Source organism: Ursus maritimus, unplaced genomic scaffold, assembly GCF_017311325.1.
Source record: "Ursus maritimus isolate PB19 unplaced genomic scaffold, ASM1731132v1 scaffold_20, whole genome shotgun sequence".
Lineage (NCBI taxonomy): Eukaryota > Metazoa > Chordata > Mammalia > Carnivora > Ursidae > Ursus > Ursus maritimus.
The window spans coordinates 33,897,364-33,916,899 of NW_024424453.1; the positions used below are offsets into that span (position 1 = coordinate 33,897,364).

At 39.3% G+C, this 19,536-nt stretch overlaps 2 protein-coding genes across 4 annotated transcripts in view; one reads left to right on the forward strand and one right to left on the reverse strand.

The window, feature by feature from the left end:
* Positions 1-16,127, reverse strand: part of TBC1D5 (TBC1 domain family member 5) — a 571,386-nt gene extending 555,259 nt beyond the window's left edge. For 2 of the 3 annotated variants that reach the window (XM_040636851.1, XM_040636852.1), the window contains exon 1: positions 15,316-16,126. The gene's annotated coding sequence lies outside the window, so the exon portion shown is untranslated. Of the gene's footprint in view, positions 1-15,315 lie in introns of all 3 variants that reach the window. The other variant, XM_040636853.1, reaches the window with a different exon arrangement.
* On the forward strand, positions 7,239-19,220 carry LOC103681878. The gene is made up of 3 exons (XM_008711462.2): positions 7,239-7,366; positions 14,933-15,191; positions 18,928-19,220. The coding sequence occupies exons 1-3, from the start codon at positions 7,239-7,241 to the stop codon at positions 19,180-19,182; spliced, it is 642 nt and encodes a 213-aa protein (XP_008709684.1). The 3' UTR covers positions 19,183-19,220.
* The last annotated feature ends 316 nt before the right edge of the window (positions 19,221-19,536 follow it).

Consider the following 19,536-nt stretch of genomic DNA (forward strand, 5'->3'; position numbering starts at 1 on the left):
ACATGAGTTTCATACAGTGTCTTCTCTAATGCTATGTATTTTTACTAATGCAAAATATATCAGCTTAGAAAGTATAATCTTAAAGTTCTTTAAAGTTTGTGATTCCAAGGGATTACCTCCAAGATCAAAAGCAGCACTGGAGGAATACCAATATCACATGATCTAACTGCACAAAAATTTGCTGCTGCCCAATTTCTTTATCACATGAGTGCCTAACATAAATCAAGAAAATTAAAACACTTACATGTTTAATAGGAAGCATTTGTACTTCCATTTAAAGTTGTGTCAGTATCTTCCCCCAAATCATTTTCAAAGTATTTGACTGGCGATCCTAGAACTTCTTGAAAGGCAAGAAATGCCTAATTTGTTTTTAGTCATTGTTTTTATAATGTGAATAAACTCAAAAGCTACAAATATAACATATTACTATAACCAACATTCTAAAAATGTCGAGGTCCAAAAATAAAAATTCCTGAATGGTCTTCATTATGTAATTTTTAAAGTTTGCTATAAGAAGGATGGTTTAAAAATGCAATCAGCTAATATGCTCTGTATAATTATCACTACTCAATGAGGGAAAATGTCTAAATGTTGAATAAAGAATAAAAAATAAAATAATTTTCAAGGTGTATAAGTAATCCCACATCATAAAAGATGCTGTATCACATCTTGACGACAAACAACAGAGAGAGGAAAAAAAAAGAGGAAAATCTAGGTCTAAATATTTTATAGAAGTCAGAGTCTCAATTCAAATAGCAATAATTAGAGTGCTCTGATGGCTCTTACTCTACATTATTGGAGGCCAACAAATTTATTTAATTTCTGAAAAGTACAAAGTTTTAAGCACATTCTTTAAACATTTTATGGACTGAATTACTAAAATACTCACATTTATCATAAATTAACTGTCATCATGAACTTCAACCTCAGGATACAGAAATACAGGTGTGTGTGTGTGTGTGTGTGTGTGTGTAAACACAGAGATATAAATATATATTGTGTGTGTGTGTGGAAATCTTTTTAACTTTCTAAAGAAAGTCACTGATTTCATCTTGCCCTGTTACCTGCCATGAAGAATGTGAAGCTGCTTAATTTGTAGGCAGCATACACAGCTGATCTGGTGCAAAATTAATCACCAAATCAGTAAGTGAAGCCACATTCTGACTTCTGAACTTCAAAAAATATTTACTATTTATCATCAGTGTCCATGACTCTTCAACACTAAACGTATGATTAACTCTTTTATATCACTTGTACAGTAAACAATTTCAAAATCCTTGCCAAATTCAATTCACTCATCTGTGTTACTCATTAGTAACAATTAGCTGAGAACTCAGTAAGAGTCACAGAACTGTACTCAGTGCACTCTTTTTACAAACATTACTCTAGTCCTCACTATACAGTTGCAAAGTATCCCTATTTCACAAATGAGAAAAAGAAGTACCAGAAGGTCTAAATCACATCATCAAGACTGAATTACTAAGTGGTAGAACCAGATTCTAACCCAAGTCAATCTAACTAACTTTAAGGTCTGTCTGCTCTTCCCACTACTGTAGACTCACAATTATGTCAACCTTGTTCATGGGTTTAAAAAAAAAATCTCCCACTCTTTTTTCTCCTCCAGAAATTTGTATTTAGAACTGGTAAAGGAGAATAAAGTAATTTACACAAATTATTTTTGCGAATACCAAGACACAATTTTCTCCAAATTCTTGGTTTGACTTATGATATTCCAAATATGAATATTAAAAATTGCATCACCATTGAGCAAGACTGAAAGGCATACATTAATTACCACAAAAGACTTCTTACAACAATACTGGATTCTAAATAGATCAAAGATCCAAAAGTTGGACTATATTGGTAAAAGTATTGCCAAACAGTAGCTCTGTTTACCAAGTGTAAACATAACAACTTCCTAAGAATAAAACAACTATGTGAAGCTCTAAATTGCTTAGTTATGTTAAAAGTCTTCATTCTAAATACTACGATCAACCAGAAAAATAGATCTATACATTTTCTTCACAGAGAATATTTTACAAATCCATCTGAAAATGTTATTATTCTACCTTTCTTTTTGAAAGTTATTTTCATTAGTTATAGAATACTATGTTGGCAACTTTTTCCCAGCACACTGAGATATTATCCCATTGTTTTCTGGCTGTCATTTCTGCTCCTGAGCAGTCAGCTGTCAGTGTAACGGCTACAGCTACTTTAAAGGTAATTCATCTTTTGTTCTCTGCCAACTGTTAAGATATTCTCTGTTCCTGGTGTTCTCCATGTTACTATGATATGTCTAGATCTGTATTTAAAATTCTCAGAACTTCTTAAATTCATGGACTGGTGTTTTTCTCAGCTCTGAAAAATGCTCAGCCATTCTCTCTTCAAACACTGCTTCCTTTCCTATTATTTCTCCCTTCTACAATTAAAAAACTGATGAAATATTGTTATACCTTCTCATTCTATGTCCTGTATATTGTAATCTCCTTATACCCATTTTCCTTATCTTTCTGTTCTACATTCTGAACAATTTATGTCCAGTTCATTGGTTCTCTTTAGTTGTATTTAATCTACTGATAACCACTGAGTTTTTCTTTTTTCTTTTTTTAAAATTTTATTTACCTACTTGAGATAAAGAGAGCATGCACATAAGCGGGGGGGGGGGGGGGGGGGGGGGGGGGGGGGAGCAGAGGGAGAGGGACAAGCAAACTCCACACTGAGCACAGAGCCCGACGTGGGCTCAATCTCAACAACCCTGATCATGACCTGAGCCAGAAATCAAGAGTCGGATACTCAACTGACTCAGCCATCCAGACACCCCTCTACTGAGTTTTTCATTGTAATTACTGTTTTTATTTCTATAAGTTTTGTTCAGGTCTTTTTCAAATCTCCCAAGTTTCCTGTTGCCTGCAGATATTTTCCAGCTTTTTGTAAACATAATAAACAGTTGATTTACCATCTCTGTCTGATAATTCCAAAATCTGAAGTTTTTGTGGGTTCATTTCTGTCAATTGTTTCTGCTGCTTCTTACTCATGGTACCTTGTTTCCTTAGCTATATTTTATTGTGAGATAATTCTTTGGAAAATTGTTTATGGAAATTTCCTAAGACCGAAGATAAAAATGTACTCAACCTGAGAGGACTTTCATTTGCTTCTGCCCGGCACCTCAAATTCACAATTTGAGGTTCTTTTGGACCAGGTGATACTGAATTTGAGCTGCAAATCAAGAAGGCAGGCTTATGGTTATAACCTCTTAGGAACAGGTATTTTTTCAAGTCCAAAGCAAGTATTCTCACAGCCTCCTAAGAGCAAGAACATGAGAAGGGTTTTAATCTGGATTTAGCCATACTCTATGACCATAGCTCTTTTGGAGTCCAGTTTTATATGGAAGGAATATCCTATTAGACTCCTCTCCCTGGGCATATATGGGCTTTAATTTCTACACCCTGTGCTTTGTGAGGCCCTCAAAACTAAAGTAAATGTTCCCTAGAATGTGGCAAATATCCTCAGAGAAAAAGCAGTTTTAATATTTTGCTTACTTCTCTAAATTCCAGCTTTCATGTAGACTTTGACCTGGTAATTTCTCACTATCATGTTTGCTACTAAGGAAAAAAATTTCTAGCATTTCTAAATCTTTTTAGGGAATTACTTTATAAATATAATATAGCTGACCATATTACCATTTTCAATTTTAATAGGTTTCATATTTTTATATTTCAATCACTAAAAGTTTTATTTTGTGGGTAAGTGTAACACTGATGTAATGATTACTCTTTACTTGGCTTGATTCACTGGTATGATATGGGATAGAATTTTGCCAAATCCCAAAACAGATCAATTCCATTACATTAATAGTCTTCGTTAAGAGGATAAAAATCTGAAATTCATCCCCTAAACAGACATCTGTATAACTGCTATGGAATTTATTAGTCTATTGATTTTTTTTTTCTCCACCACTAACATGTGTGAGGTACAAAAATTCTGTATTTGAGGGGCGCCTGGGTGGCTTAGTCGTTAAGCGTCTGCCTTCGGTTCAGGGCATGATCCCGGAGTCCTGGGATCGAGCCCCACATCAGGCTCCTCTGCTAGGAGCCTGCTTCTTCCTCTCCCACTCCCCCTGCTTGTGTTCCCTCTCTCGCTGGCTGTCTCTCTCTCTCTGTGTCAAATAAAGAAAATCTTTAAAAAAAAAAAATTCTGTATTTGAAGCTACTGGAAGATTAGCCAAAGTGGTAAAAAGATGACAAATAAGGAACTGAGTTTAATCTTGTTTCTGCCAAGAAATAGAATAGTAAACAGAAAGACTAATATATGGAACTACATAAAAATTTAATAATTCTTCCTAAGAATTTTAAAAATGTATAAGCAAAATTAAAAGACAAAATTGAAAATATTTGTAATATATATAATAGACAGAGTTAAAATCTATAATATGCTAAGAGCTTTTGAAAATCAACAACAAAAACCCAAAAAGGCATTAAAAAATAAGAATAAAAGCAATCTATCAATCTGTGCCAATAGGTTAACCAAAAGCAATGATTTATAATACCTTCTGGTAGCAAGTTATGGGCAAATATAATTTATACCCTGCACTAAAGTTAGGGTATAAATTAATATTATCTTTCTATTAGGCCATTTGGCAATAAGAATCAAAATCTAAATTATGCATTCCCTTTATAAAATAACCCCATTTCTTAAACACACACACACACACACAAACACACACGCTAACCCCATTTCTAGTAATATACTTGAGTAATAACATCCCTGCATGAAGACTTATGAAAAACAAAAATAAAAGAACAGAACACAAAACTGATTAAAATTAGGAGTTACATGTACAATTAAAAGTTAAAAATTCTGAAACTACATGAATAACAACAGAAAAATATATAGTTATTAAAAAGGGTAGGAATAGAAGTTACTTTTTAATTAGTGATATACTATCATGATTCTTGAGAGGTTAAAAGTATAGATAGGATTTAACTCATCCAACAATTTTTGTAGTTTGATTTTCTGTTTTTTAGGTCTGTATAGTAGATGAAACACAGTCACAAATTCTTTGTTACTTTCTTCATCAGGAGATGGAGTTTAATTCTCCTCCGATTCAATCAATAACCAATAACATACAGCCGTTTTACCAATAACATATAGAAGTAATGTTCATCAGATTGTCTGCTTCTACTGCCTACCTCTTAGAATGCTCATTCTTGGGCGCCTGAGTGGCTCAGTCAGTTAAACGTCTGCCTTTGGCTCAGGTCATGATCCTGGGATCCCGGGATCGAGTCCCATGTCAGGCTCCCTGCTCAGTGGCAAGTCTGCTTCTCCCTCCGCCCCTCACTCCCCTACTTGTTCTCATGCGCTCTCTTTCTTTCTTGCAAAAATAAATAAAATCTTAAAAAAAAAAAAAGTTTGTTTTTAAGACATTCACACTCAGAACCCACTACTCATACCCAGGCCATGTGGAGAAGCCTCACACAAGTGCTCTGATCAACAGAATCTAGTTATCTCCCAGACAGCTGCCAGCATCAACTGCCAGCCATGTGAGTAAGCCATGTTGGAAGTGGAAACTCTAACCTCCAGTGAGCCTACATCAAGTGAAACAGAGATAAACTAACCCTACCAAATCCTATACAAATTACAACATCATGAGTAAATAAATACTACTGTTGTCTTAAGGTACTAAGTTTTGGAGTGGTTTATTACACAGTAGTTAATAACTGGAACAGTCTCTTATTTACTGCTATATATTCAGCACTTAAAACAGTACATGGTATGGGACACCTACTTTTAATAGTCACAGCTTCAGGAGTATATAGTAAAGATGGCATACATGGTTTTGGCATTCACAAAGCAGTCAAAAGTGGAACAGAGACTGTTAGGTAAAAAGACAGTTATAATACATAATAAGTGTTATACTGTAGTACAGGGTATCTGGCCAAACAGGAAGGGCACAACACAGACTTAGTGGTGTAAGAAGCTCCCTAGAGTGGTGACATTTCAGCTAAGACTTCACAAGTTAGTAAAATCAAGAGATCAGAAGACTATTCCAGGCTTGAGGTAAGCAAAATCCTAAATAGGGGCGCCTGGGTGGTGCAGTTGTTAAGCGTCTGCCTTCGGCTCAGGGCGTGATCCCCGCATTCTGGGATCGAACCCCACATCAGGCTTCTCTGCTAGGAGCCTGCTTCTTCCTCTCCCACTCCCCCTGCTTGTGTTCCCTCTCTCGCTGGCTGTCTCTGTTAAATAAATAAAATCTTTAAAAAAAAAATCCTAAATAGTTCCAAATCTCAAAGATTTCAATACTTTATAATGAAATCATAGGGGAGGCAGAAGGAGACACAAGACTGAGCAATAAGTGATGGAAGAATACTGAAAGGTTTTTTTTTAGATTTTATTTATTTGTCAGAGAGAGAGAGAGACAGAGAGCACAAGCAGGGGGACAGGCAGGCAGAGGGACAGGAGAAGCAGGCTTCCCACTGAGCAGGGAGCCTGACGCGGGACTTGATCCCAAGACCCCAGGATCATGACCTGAGCCGAAGGCAGACGCTTAACAGACTAAGCCACCCAGGTGTCCCTGAAAGGTTTTAAGCTATAGAGTAAGAGAATCAGCTGAGAGCTTTTAAGATCACGTGGCTCCAGGGACACCAGTCAGACAACCCCACAGAAACAAAGGCAAGAGATAATGATCTAGAGATGATATACCAGAGCAGGAGTAGTGGGCATAAAGAAACAATGGATTCAAGACTTACAATCTACTGAGCCTGATACCGTTACATGAGGATTTGGGGAATAAAAGGTGTCTATCAGGGTTCTGGCTTCAACAACCAGAAAGATGGTGGAGTCATCCACTGAGAGAATTCACTTGGGAGGGGGGATAGGTTTTTTGTAAGAGAAGATGGTAAATTCAGCTGCAGACGTTATGAACATGAGCTGCCTATGGGCCATCAAAAGTGGAGTTATCCAACAGGCAATCCGAAACACAGGTCTAAAGCTCACAGAAGAAATCAGGATTGGAGATCTAAGATTACAGGCCCCTCCGGAAGCTTTTTGTCTCTTTATAACATTAATCTCTCACTATCTCCTCAGCCACTCAGATATTACTCTATAATTCTCTCACAATTTGTCTTTATAAAGTATCTCTCTCTCATTTTGTTAATGCTTCCAAAATAGTGGTTTTACATTATGAGGAAACCCAAGTTTAATCAATGTTTTGCCACACCCTTTGCAAGGCAGGATGCGTGATGGCCACTGGTGAGGGCATTATGCAGGTAGTTTTAGTGACAAAAAGGAAGGAAATTAGGGGTACTGATCAGGACTACTTCGCAGACTGGGGGAAAGCATCTGTACTCCTGATCAAAGTAGAAAGGAGGTAATGGAGCTATTCTCTGAAACAGAAAATGAAGTGTATCTGGAGAATAAATAGGAAGCCAGAAAATCATTAAAAGGGCAAAGAAGTACAAAAGGATAACCAGGGAGTAGAAAGGGGAGCAGAGAAAAAAGAGATACATCCAGGCACTTCCCCATCCCTACCTTTCCAATTTTGTCCTAACATCACTGCTTCCTGGTCTATCAATTCCCAATGGCTTTCATTACACTCAGTTCTGACAATTACATAATTTGGCTTAGAGAACTTTAAGTAGACCATAGCAAGACCACAGCTTGAAAAGAAAACTCACCATAAAAAGTAGAAAATTATACTACCTGACCAGAGAAAGAAAATCACGATACCTGATACTGCAAATAAGCAAACCCAATGTTGCACAGTTTGGTCTCTGTAGTCTATCAGTATTCCCTTTTAATTTCTGCCAAATCACATAGAAAGAAATCTTCAAGCTCTAAGGAGATGAAAATGTAAAACCTCAGAATAATTGCTTGGGCAGTGAAGCTAGACAGCCACAATTATAAAGGAAGCTGCAGGCACTTTAACTTAAAAGTACCAGAGCGTTGTGTATTACCATGAGTATTTTGACATAAAAAGAGAATCACAAAACTTCTGACCCAGAAGGGTCCTTACAGATTATCAGTTCCGATTGCTATAACAAAGTACCATAGACTAGAAGGCTTATAAACAACAGGAATTGATTTCTCACAGTTCTGAGGGCTAAACTCCACCCTGTAAGGCCAGGTTCTGGTTGAAGGCCGTTGTCCAGGTTGCAGACTGCTGACTTCTCATTGTATCTTCACATGCCAGAGAGAGGAAGCAAACTCTCTCTTGACTCTTACAATGGCACTAATCCTACTCAAGAGGGCTCTACCCTAATCACCTCATCTAATCGTAATTACTTCCCAAAAGTCTCACCACCTAATATCATCACATGGTAGAGTGAGGGAGCAGGGTTTCAACATACAAATGGGGGGGGGGACACATTCAGTCCATAAGAGAGATCACTTGGTGAAGTAATTTTCCAAATATTTTAAAATCCTTCTGAGAACTGGATAGATCAACTCACATGACACTATATCAAAGCATCATATTTCAAGTCAATGAAATTAATAAAACCATTCCAACACAGCTTCCATAAATGAAAATTAATCATGAAAAAAAATTCTACAAAAATGGCTGGTTTCAGATGGTATGCTTATCTACTTGGAAAATGTAAGAGAATCAACTGAAAACCAGTTATAATAGATTCAGAAAGTGACTGATTACAAAATACACACACACACACACACACAAATCAGTGGCTCTTCCATTGAACAGCAATAGTCAGGGAGAAAAAAAATACACACACACACACACACACACGGAGAAAAATCTCATTCCCGCCGATTAAAAATAAAACACAGTGGGACTGAATAGAAGACAAAATGATAAGGCTTCCGATATCCAGAGAAAGAATAAATCATTCATTCAGTAGTACTGAGAAAACTAATCAAACACTTAAAAATTTAGTACCCTCTACTTCACACAACTAAACATGTTCTAGAAAACTATAAACTCAAAAACTTAAATTGAAACTATAAAAACAGTTTAAAATATAAATTAATAGCTATATAAACAAAAGGTAGGCAGAAGAGGAGGTATAAAGTCAAGTATGCCCAAATAAAGCCCAAATAAAATAAAGAAAAGGTGGTAATAGCCATTGGGTAATACCCAATACAGGCAAGTACGGGGCCTCTCAGCTTTGCAGTTAAGGGTAAAGTGGTACAATTTGGTCATGTGTTTCAAAACTTTTAAACATGAGTATATCTTTTGACCTACTAATAATTCCACTCACTGGGGCGCCTGGGTAGCGCAGTCGTTAAGCGTCTGCCTTCGGCTCAGGGCGTGATCCCGGCGTTCCAGGATCAAGCCCCACATCGGGCTCCTCTGCTGGGAGCCTGCTTCTTCCTCTCCCACTCCCCCTGCTGTGTTCCCTCTCTCGCTGGCTGTCTCTCTGTCACATAAATAAATAAAATCTTTAAAAATAATAATAATAATAATAATTCCACTCACAATTTTTCCTAAGTAATTCATAATGCATAGGCACAAAGGAATATTATATTACAATAATGTTCAGTGTAGCACTGCTTGTCATATAAGGATTGAAAGGAATCTAGGTGTCCAAGAGTGGAGGATTACTAATAGTACCTTCATACAATGAAACAGTCATAGAGCCACTAAAAAGTATGTGGGAGAGTAACATCATTAATAAGATAAAATATTAAATGAAAAACAAACACAAGTAACAGAATAGCATAGATCCACTTTGAGTTTAAAAATATCTGCACATACATATTTACCCATATGTATCTACAATACACATATACAGCACAGGTAAAAAGGTTAAAATTAACCCCTAAACTATTAAGAGTAATGAAGATTGGAAAGGGAAGGCAATTTATCCCAAGCCTCCCTATGCCATACATACCTACTTATCAAAATGAGCATTCTTACTATAAGACTCTTGGACTTCGTGAAGAAAAAGAAGTCCAGTTTAATCAATGCAGTAGACAGAGAAATAGTAGTACCATCTACCCAACTCCTATCAACTCTGCCTTCTCTCCCAACCCCCACCAAGGATCCAAGGCAATCAATTCACCATCTCACCCCAGGATGACAAGAGATGTAATGTTAGTAATTCCTCTTGGATTCCTACAAGGTAGCTACTGGAATACCTCCAAAGGTACCTATTCTGGGAAACCTAAAGGGGTAAATTCTGATCCCCACTAATTACCAGCAAACAGAACGCATCCACCTACAGCCAGGACCTGTAACTTTGGCTCAGTCTTCTTGCAGTGCTATACCACCCCAAAAGTCCATCAGAAGACAGGTGCAGCTCATCTCCCCCAAGGTGGTTACATGAGAAGTGGGGGCTTACTTCTCACTGATCTAATTATTCTGAAGATCCATTATTTAGAAGTAGAGACCCAAACTGCTTTTAGTTCAACCTTTTTATCTTACTTAGATGTTTAGTAACAGTAAGAAAACATTGTTGCTGACCAACATATGCAACTCGTTTTCTACACTAGCACTTGCGGTACAAATCTGACTTGTTTTTCAGCTTCTCTCAAGACAATATAACCCCCTAAAAGAACTGAAGAAATTCCCAATAGTGCAGATCATTATTTTTGATCATTTGTTTTTATGACATTTTCACAATAGGCATTACCTTTTGTAATAGAAAATATTTTCTTTTCTAATGGAAGGCTAAGCTATCACACTGTAATTATTCAACCTAAGATATTCACGCACAGCAACATTTTCTTTAGATATACCACAACTAGTCTGTCATAAGTTATCATACAAAACTAAATCCAGTCATTTTCAAAAAGTAAACCATTCTTCTAAATGTAGACTTAATGACCCATAAAAAGGTAAATGTAAGCATTCCTGTCAACACAAATTTATAAAAATTTGCAATCATCTATAATGCCTATTTCAAATCTCTTAAGTCTATTTTGTCTCAAAAAAGTAATCCAATAATCACCTTCCCTAGGCAGCTGAGTTAAGAAAAATAATAAATCTGCAATTACTAAATATTTTCATGGAGTCAGAGACACCACATGTAGCACAGAACAATGAATGAATTATATTATCTTTAGATGTTTTTCATCCAAACTAGTGGACATTTAATGAGCACCTACTGCATGCCAGGTCCCATGACGGGTGCTAAAAATAGAAAATGTTAACACACAAATCCGATATTCCAGTTCTTTTTCTAACCAAAGAGACAGGTAGTATGATAAATCATAAAATATATTGAGAAAAGAGAGATCCCGATCCCTGATCTCCAATTCCAAAAATCCAAAAAACTCTGAACACTAAAATCGTTTTCTAAGCTGTCAACAAAACACAGCCTAACTAATATGAGGCTTTTTATGGTCTTTTTTATTCTACTTAGTGTGAACATGTATAAATTTGCTGGGAAAATTAATGTGTACAACTATGGGGTGATTGTTCCTATCCACAGGAGGTTTCATGATATACAGCATATGCACCATATTAATTTTCTAAATTCCAAAAATTTTACTTCTGAGACACATATGCCACCATGGATTTTAGATAAGGGGCTGTAGATCAGGTCTGAAGACTGCAAGGGCAGATGGATTATTTCAAGGAGCAAAGGAGTCCACTGAGGGAGGTAAAAGTTATAGTCAGAAAAACCTTCAGAAATAAGGTTACCTTGTTCTAGGCTTCACAACACTACACTAGAAAAACTTAAACCAATCCTTTCATACCACCACCAAAAACATCTTTTATTATTACTACAGCCTTACATCCTTGTTTTGAAAGATCTGAGCAGCCAACCCATATTTATTCATATTTAATTCCCCAAAGGGATAAGAGCATTACTATACTGATTTTGTATTTAATCCAAAAACTACAAACTTTGTTTTGCTGGCCCATACAGCTTTATACCAAATGTACAATTCCCATTAAGTTCATTCAATTACAGTCAGTCTTGATTATGTGGATATTATCAGCCACACTGTAGATTACCCATAGTAAAACACAGTACCTGACACATGATAGCATTAACTATGTGTCAGACACCAAGCATTATATATGTATATATACTATACTTATACATGTATACATATATACACATACACACAAATATATATACTCATTTAATCCTCAAAACAATTTTCTGAGGTACTTACTATTATTATCATTTTAAAGTTGAGAAAACTCAGGCACTATGAGGCTAAGTAACTGACCAGCATAACATTACAACAGACATTACAACAGACATCACAACAGAGTATGAACTTTGAGAAAACATTTACAAGAGGGATTTGTTGTTATACTGACTTACCCCCAAATTATTATCCCAGTTAATGAAGAATTGATGCTACTGGAATAAGCCCACAGGCCCTAACCCTAACCCTCTCACTTCCCCCTCCCACAACTGCCCACACCCACAAAATCTCATTTCTCAAGTTCCAGTACACACACTGTAACATTATTACCATTCTAATCATCTGTCCACATTAAGAGAAATGTCTGCGACCAAGTGTATATAAGCACCACTCCTCAGACTAGTGCTGATGTAGGACAAAGCTTTCAGTGGCAGAGACAAAAACAATACTGAAGTTGTCCTTATTAGTTTTCCAGCGTTAAAATACGATAACAATGACCCGTGCTTAGATTGTTATCATCCTTACTGGCCAAATAAAAAGTCCATGACCCATCAACCCCCCAAAGAAAATCCTAAATGTTAGGATAACAAATACAGAATAAATCTACTACGTACGCGTAGAGGGGGAATGAGGGTGGAAGGTGGAAGAGAGGCATAGGCAAAAAATGAAGAACGAAAACTTGCAGGGTCAAAAGGAAGTAGACACTACTTTCACATTTAACGGTGACTTATAGACTTGAAAGAGATTGGTCTGGCAAACAGGTGCAAACAAAATAAAGCTTTGCAAATTTCAATATCTTATTCAGAAAAGATTACAAGCATTGATGCAAGTTTTCATTATACAACGGGAAATTTTTTAAAAGATGATAAGTTTGGATTTTAAAATGAAAGTAAAGCTCATAATTTTCAACAATACTAGGGAAAGGGGTTTTTTAAAAAGTATCATTAATTTCTTTTCTTCCAAAAAAGCTACATTCAGAAGATTGTTAAAGCATGGACTGTAGAGTCAGCCAGCCAGAGTCCCAGCTCTTTGTTAGCATAGGACTTTTACCCTCTCTGCTTCAGTTTCCTTGAAGATTGTTGTGAACATCACATGAGGTAAGATACATAAAGTGCTTAGAACAGTGTCTGCCACTTTGTGCTTCTAAAGCACTGTCATAGATATTATTTAAGAACATGAAGAAACAACGGTAAGTAAGGACTAGAATGAAAACTATAAAAATTACAGTGCTAAAAGTAATTGATGTTGCACTTCAATAATGTTTTTAAAAAGTTAGGTACAACCATTTTTATAGACATAAAGTATGAGGTTAAGTATGATACCTTTCAACTTTTCAATTTAATTTTCTTAGTTAGAATAGGAAAAATCTGAATCCATTTAGCAAAACCTCAACAGGTGGAGACCCTAAATTCTTTACAAGTTTGCTTTCAAGGCTCAGGAATGCATTGCTCAACTGAGGCTGCATCTGAGAGCAAAAGCAAACACTCAATACTTTCATTTCAATAAGAGAATCTCATCCTAACCATGGATTCAGAGACACAGGATTCATAGCCTGTAAGTTGATAAAACCGAACTACCCATAGCTGAGTCCTTCAGCTAGAAATACACCAAGCTTCCCTGGAAAATTCTCGGGCCAGGTGATGTATGCACCACAGCATGCACACCTGATACCTACACTCCTCCAGGTGGGGGCAACTCACCCCAATACTACTATCCCCTCCCCTGGTATCCCGACATAATCTGTTCACTCTTCATAAAGGCTCGCCCTAAGGCGAACTTTCTCAGTTTATCCAGCCTTTTGCCCCTTCTCTCAAACCACACCTACACTCAGGAGGAATTAAGGCACTTATTCATTGACATGTCATTTTATTTCATAGCACACACATATCCACATCCTTGCTACTCAAGATTCTTCCTCGTCCAGCAGCACCTAGGAGCTTATAAGAAATGCAGAATATCAAGATGCATCACAGATCTACTAAATAAAAATTTGCATTTTTAAACGAGAGCCCCAAGGGATTCCTATGCACCTTGAAGTTTGAGAAGCACTGCTTTGACTCTACTGCAGATAGTTGTAAAAATTTTAAATGCTTAAGTTTACATTTGAATTTAGAGATATAGTATGAAAATTCCAAGATGTGGAATCAGAAAAGCTCGTTAAGATAAATGACCAACATATAAATGAATTTAAGTGTTCAAAGTTTTATTTTCAACAATACCTACATTTAATACTTCCTGCTTTAAGTCAGTATTTTGTGCAACAGCACACTAATAATATAGTTTCCCTGTACTATATTTTGTTGTACAAAGAGTACAAATAACGACAGGTTCTAGAAATCTTCGCGCCATCGGGCCCAAAGCTGTTCAACCTGTACGCTACAATTTTGGGATTTAGTCCAATTCGGAGGTGATAAACAGAACTCATTACCGAAAATTACTATTCAGAAAAAAACCTTTAGGATGTGAACTTTAAATCATACTCCTGAAACTAAAACTTGTTAATGGCTGGTACTGAACAAACTCTAGGTCATTTGTAGAACCAAAAATTGTTTAGGAGGTTTGTGTTCGTTTTTCCAGGAAAAGTAGGGGAAGGGGGATCAACTTTCACAAAGTTTTTATCATATCCTTAAAGGCCTCAACTCTCATGTTCTTAAAACTTAAGTCGTACTAAAACAGGGTCACATTTCTCTCCTCAAAGATGAAAGGCTTCTCTAGTCTAAAGGCTGCATTTTAAAAGGTTTGGGGATTCCGGGCCCGTTTGCTTCCGGGCTGCGAAGGAAACATGCTGCCCAGGGCTGATATGAACAGGAAAATTTACTAAGTAGGAAGTTGAGCCACAGTCCAACCACCAGGCTCTGTCCTCCTGCAGCAGTTGGCCTTACAGCCTAGACCCCAACCTCCCGAGGCCGGGAAGGCAGGTAGACGGAGGGAAGCAGCCTCCTCGCCCTACCCGCCCTGGAGCTACAGGAGCCTCCCTCCCGCCACCCAGCCCCCACGCCGATCCGGGAAGCGCACAAACGGGGGCGGTGCGACTACCCATTCGCGGCGACAGCAGCAGCAGCAGCACCCTCAAGCCCTCCCGTGAGGCGGCGGCAGCTGCAGCAGCGGCGCTGGGGGAAGCGGGCATGGTCCTGAGGGGCAGAGGGGAGGCCAGGGCGGGAGCGACTGCATGTGGGGCTGTACTGGAGGGAGGCGGAGGCGCTCACGGGGCTCGGCTTTTTTACGATTATCATCATCATCATCTTGTTTTACCTGTGGCGCAGAAGGGCTCCCCAGCTCCTATTCCCTGAATCCTCCTCCTCCTCCCCTCCTCTTTCTCTCTCTCTCCCTCAGTCTCTGCCGGGCGCTCGTGGAACCGGCCGGGCCCGGCCCGACCAAAGAGAGAACAGGGCGGGAGGGGGTGGCGGCGGCGGTGACCAGCGAGCACGTGACCACGCTCGCGCCGTAACGGCGGCCGCCTCCTGCCGCGCGCCCTCCCCGCGCTCCACCTCTAATAACCTCGCGGCTCGAGCGCCCAGGACGCTGGTGCGCAGGCGCCCGCCCGGCCTGGAGGCTGCGCGGGCGCGCAACGCGCTCGCTCTCGGGGCCCAGTCTGTGGGGCCCTGCGAGGCGCGACGTGGGGGGTGAGCCGCGGGCCAAACCGTCTGCTGAGCCGGCCGGCTACCAGGGCGCATGCGCGGCAGGGCTTTTTCCAACCCCCTCCCAAACTTTCTCCATTTCCTCTCTCTCTTGCCTTCAGCAGCGTGCTGCTGTAGCCTTAGGAAACTGCCACCGGGACTTAACCACTCACACCCACCACCACCTTCCCCGGGTGGGATTGAGAGTAAGGGAGGTGTCGGTTTCTGAGAAACTCCTGATAGGCTGGTCCTCCTGCCTCAAAATTTACACTTACTAATGGCGTGTAAATGGCCTTGCATTAGACATTTTTCTACAGCTGAGTAGACTCCTAGTCATGCTTCAGGACCCAGCCTGTCACGGACTCTGAAACAAACTGTACTCTGCTTTGGGGAAGTCATTAACGTTTTGTGCAGATCTACTTTGTTATAACCAATATGTCTTTTTTTTTTTTTTTTTTTACAAATCCGCAGTACTAGGCTCCAATTTTGTCTCTACTTATAAAACCCAGGACGGTATGTGTCTTCAGCATTGTGGTATCTCAGGAAAATTCTGATGACTGACTATCAGAACACAGGCAATGCCTAAAATCTATGTCTTTAGCCTCCACTTCTACTTACTCATGATTTAAGATTCCCTTTAACCCCAACACACGGAATGCTGGTGTTTGTTTCTCGAATATGAAAGCCTTTGAAAGGGAATGCTAATTAGAGTGGTAAATGCTTCGCCTAGTAAAAAAGATTTATGGTCTTCTATTAGCCTATCTTCCCAAAGAGCTCGAAAAGAAACTGATACTGTTGAGTCCAGAAGAAGGAAACCAAGGCAGAAAAAGGTCAAATTTTCAAAGGTTAGCTAGCTTCCTTGGAGGGTCCCTGTGTGGGAGACCTTTGTTCACAAACACCCCCCTTCACACAGGGATTCCTTCTCTTTCTATTGGCCCTCTTTGTTGCAGGAGCTGGACAGGTTAAGTTAATGCCTCTCTCCAGGTCTAATCAGGGCAAATAATTAAAATGTAAAAACTTACTAAATGGCATTTGTGACTAAGTTATGTCATCATTGATGAGGGAACAGAAGGCTGGCTGAGGGCAAAGCAGAAACTGACACCCCGCAACCTCCCCCCCCACCATGGGATGTACGTGACATTCCTCAGGCACTCCTGACTGCCCTAAAGGGCAAAGAAATAGTGAACCTATAGATACCACAATCCCTCAGTTTACAAATGTCTTATCAGTTTACAAGAACGAAGCATTTCTATCAATAACCTAGCTTCTGGAAGGGAATGTAGATAGATTAAATGTCCTTATAATTTGCAGCCTCCAGGAAGTTCCCAACCATCTTAATGTTAACGCCTTGCTAGAGGGAAAAACAACCTTAACTTGACAATGGCAAGACCTCCAGTATCCTGTGAATCTTCTTTAACATATGAAGTATTTTCTCAACCTCCCTTTTTCCTTACCTCCCCCAACCCCATGGTAAATAACAGCCACCTCTCACAACCCCGGGGCAGCAGCTCTTTCTGCCCACGGGTCCTGTCCCTGTGCTTTATTAAACCATTTTGCACCAAAGACACCTCAAGAATTCTTTCCTGGTCGTTGGCTCTGGATTCCACCCCACTGAATCTCACCTATATTCCACAACCTCATCAATCATTACCATTAAACAAGGTGAATGCCGAGATGATGTTCAAGAAACATAACTAGCAACAAAATTCCAGAAAATGTTGGGATAAATGTTAATCAAGAAACAGTATTAACAAGGGCTTCTGAGAAACTAGGAAAATCACAACCCTCAAGCCTCCAATCCGATATGTCTGAAATGTTGATGGACTTTTTTCATTTACCAATATATACACATGCACAGTGATCCCACCTGATAGTTGCAGGTACCACCTAGGATATGCTAGTAGCACCCCATTATAAATATAGCCAGTCCAAGGTTCAGACTCTATGAGAGACTGTATTTTGGTGGCCTATGATGAACCCCAATATCCATGCCCTTTTGTGATACTCTCCCCTTGAATGTGCGCTGGACCTCTCACTACTTTAAACAATAGAATGTGGCAAAAATGACTGCCAGTTCCAGGCTGAGGCCTTAAGAAGTTGCCAGTTCCAGGCTGAGGGCTTAAGAAGATGCCAGTTCCAGGCTGAGGCCTTAAGAAGACTTTGCAGTGACAACATTGAAATTTACTGGAACCTGTACTCATGGAAAACAGAAGTGATTAAGAAATCCCCCCACCTGTTTGTGTTCTAGGACATGGCTTACCACAAAGAACCACTCTTCCCCATATGACTTAGATGAGACTCTCTGCTCTTTCTCAAAAGACTAGCAGATGACTCCTGTTTACCTGTGACAAGATCAAACACAGATCTTTCCCTTTTTGCTTGAACCTGTTGACAAGGTCAGGCACTAACCCTTCAACCTCCTTTGTCTTATGGATGATTAGCTAAGATTATAACTGTTTGTTGCCTTGAAATTAGTTAGACACATAGATAAACATGTCCTGGCTGACTAAGATATCTCCTGATTACAAAACAATTCCAACTAATGCAGGCTGTCTGGGTCCAAGGACCCAGAGGGGTTCCCTTAGGACCAGCCAAGAGGGTCCTTGTTTTGCACAAGATAGAAATCAAATGCAAGCCAAGAGGAGAGTTTATTGAAGACATAGAGTGCAGACAGAGCATCTGGGAGACTCACAAAGGAAAGAAGGATGAGTCTCATCTTTGCTTGGAGTCTGTTGCTTTTACTGAGGACTGTGGTCTCATACACATGTCTTCTCAGACATCCAAGAACAAAGATGAGTGTTTAAGTGTCTTCCATATGTCATTTATGCCCTGGAGCCAGGGTCTTGAAAAATGTTCATGAAGACCCCACCTGGTCACTCCTTACATCTTATCTATTGTTCTGGAAGACTCCAAAGAAATCATTAACTCCTTGACCTTTGCAAGGAAGACATACATAATCTGTACCATAAGGCATGTGTAGGGTGGGGGTGTAGGTCCTAGTAAGAAAAGAGGCAGCAAAAAAGCCATCTTTCTTGGTGTCCCTTCAGTTTCCCTATTTCACAACTATAAGTCATCCCACTGATAACTTGTCTACTCCTCCCTGTAAAAGTACAAGGCAAACTCCTGCTGAGACACTCTGATCTTCAAATCTGGGTACTCTCTCCACTGCAATAATCTTCATAAAATCTATTTCCTTGTTCATTTAGTTTTGTTTTTGACAACGGCTTCTGTTTTTGCCCTTTGGTAGATGCACCATCTAAGAAATCTAACTACTCCAAGACTACCATGCATCAGAAGTCTAACTGAGCAATTTCAAGATGCCAAATGGAGGAAAACTGAGGAGCCCAAGTTAACAGCCCCAGCTGTGCTTCCACTGAACACAACACAACCTGCCACACGTGTGAGTGAACCATCTTGGAAGTGGATTCTCCAGCCCCATCAAGTTGCTGCAGCTGATGCCACATGGAACAGAGACGAGATATTCTCCACCATGCCCAAGTAGTAGAATTATGGGAAAATAAACAAAAGTGTTGTGTTAAACCACTCAGTTTTGTGGTAGTGTGTTAGGTAGCAATAAATAACCAGAATAGACCAATATATCCAGCTGTCTGCTAGAGATGTGTCCCAAGTGTCCCCACAGGCACCTCAAACCCAACCTGCTCAAACTGAGTTTTGCAAATCTCCAAACCTGCCCCTTCTTCTATGTCCTCTATCTTCTGTAGGTAGTGCATTCATCCCTTCAAGGCTCCAAACAGAAAACCTGGGAGCTTTCCCTAACTTTTCTTTATCCTACAACATTCAGTCAACAAGTAATGGGCTTTCTGCTCCAGCTCTACCCACGTCTCACCTCTGATCC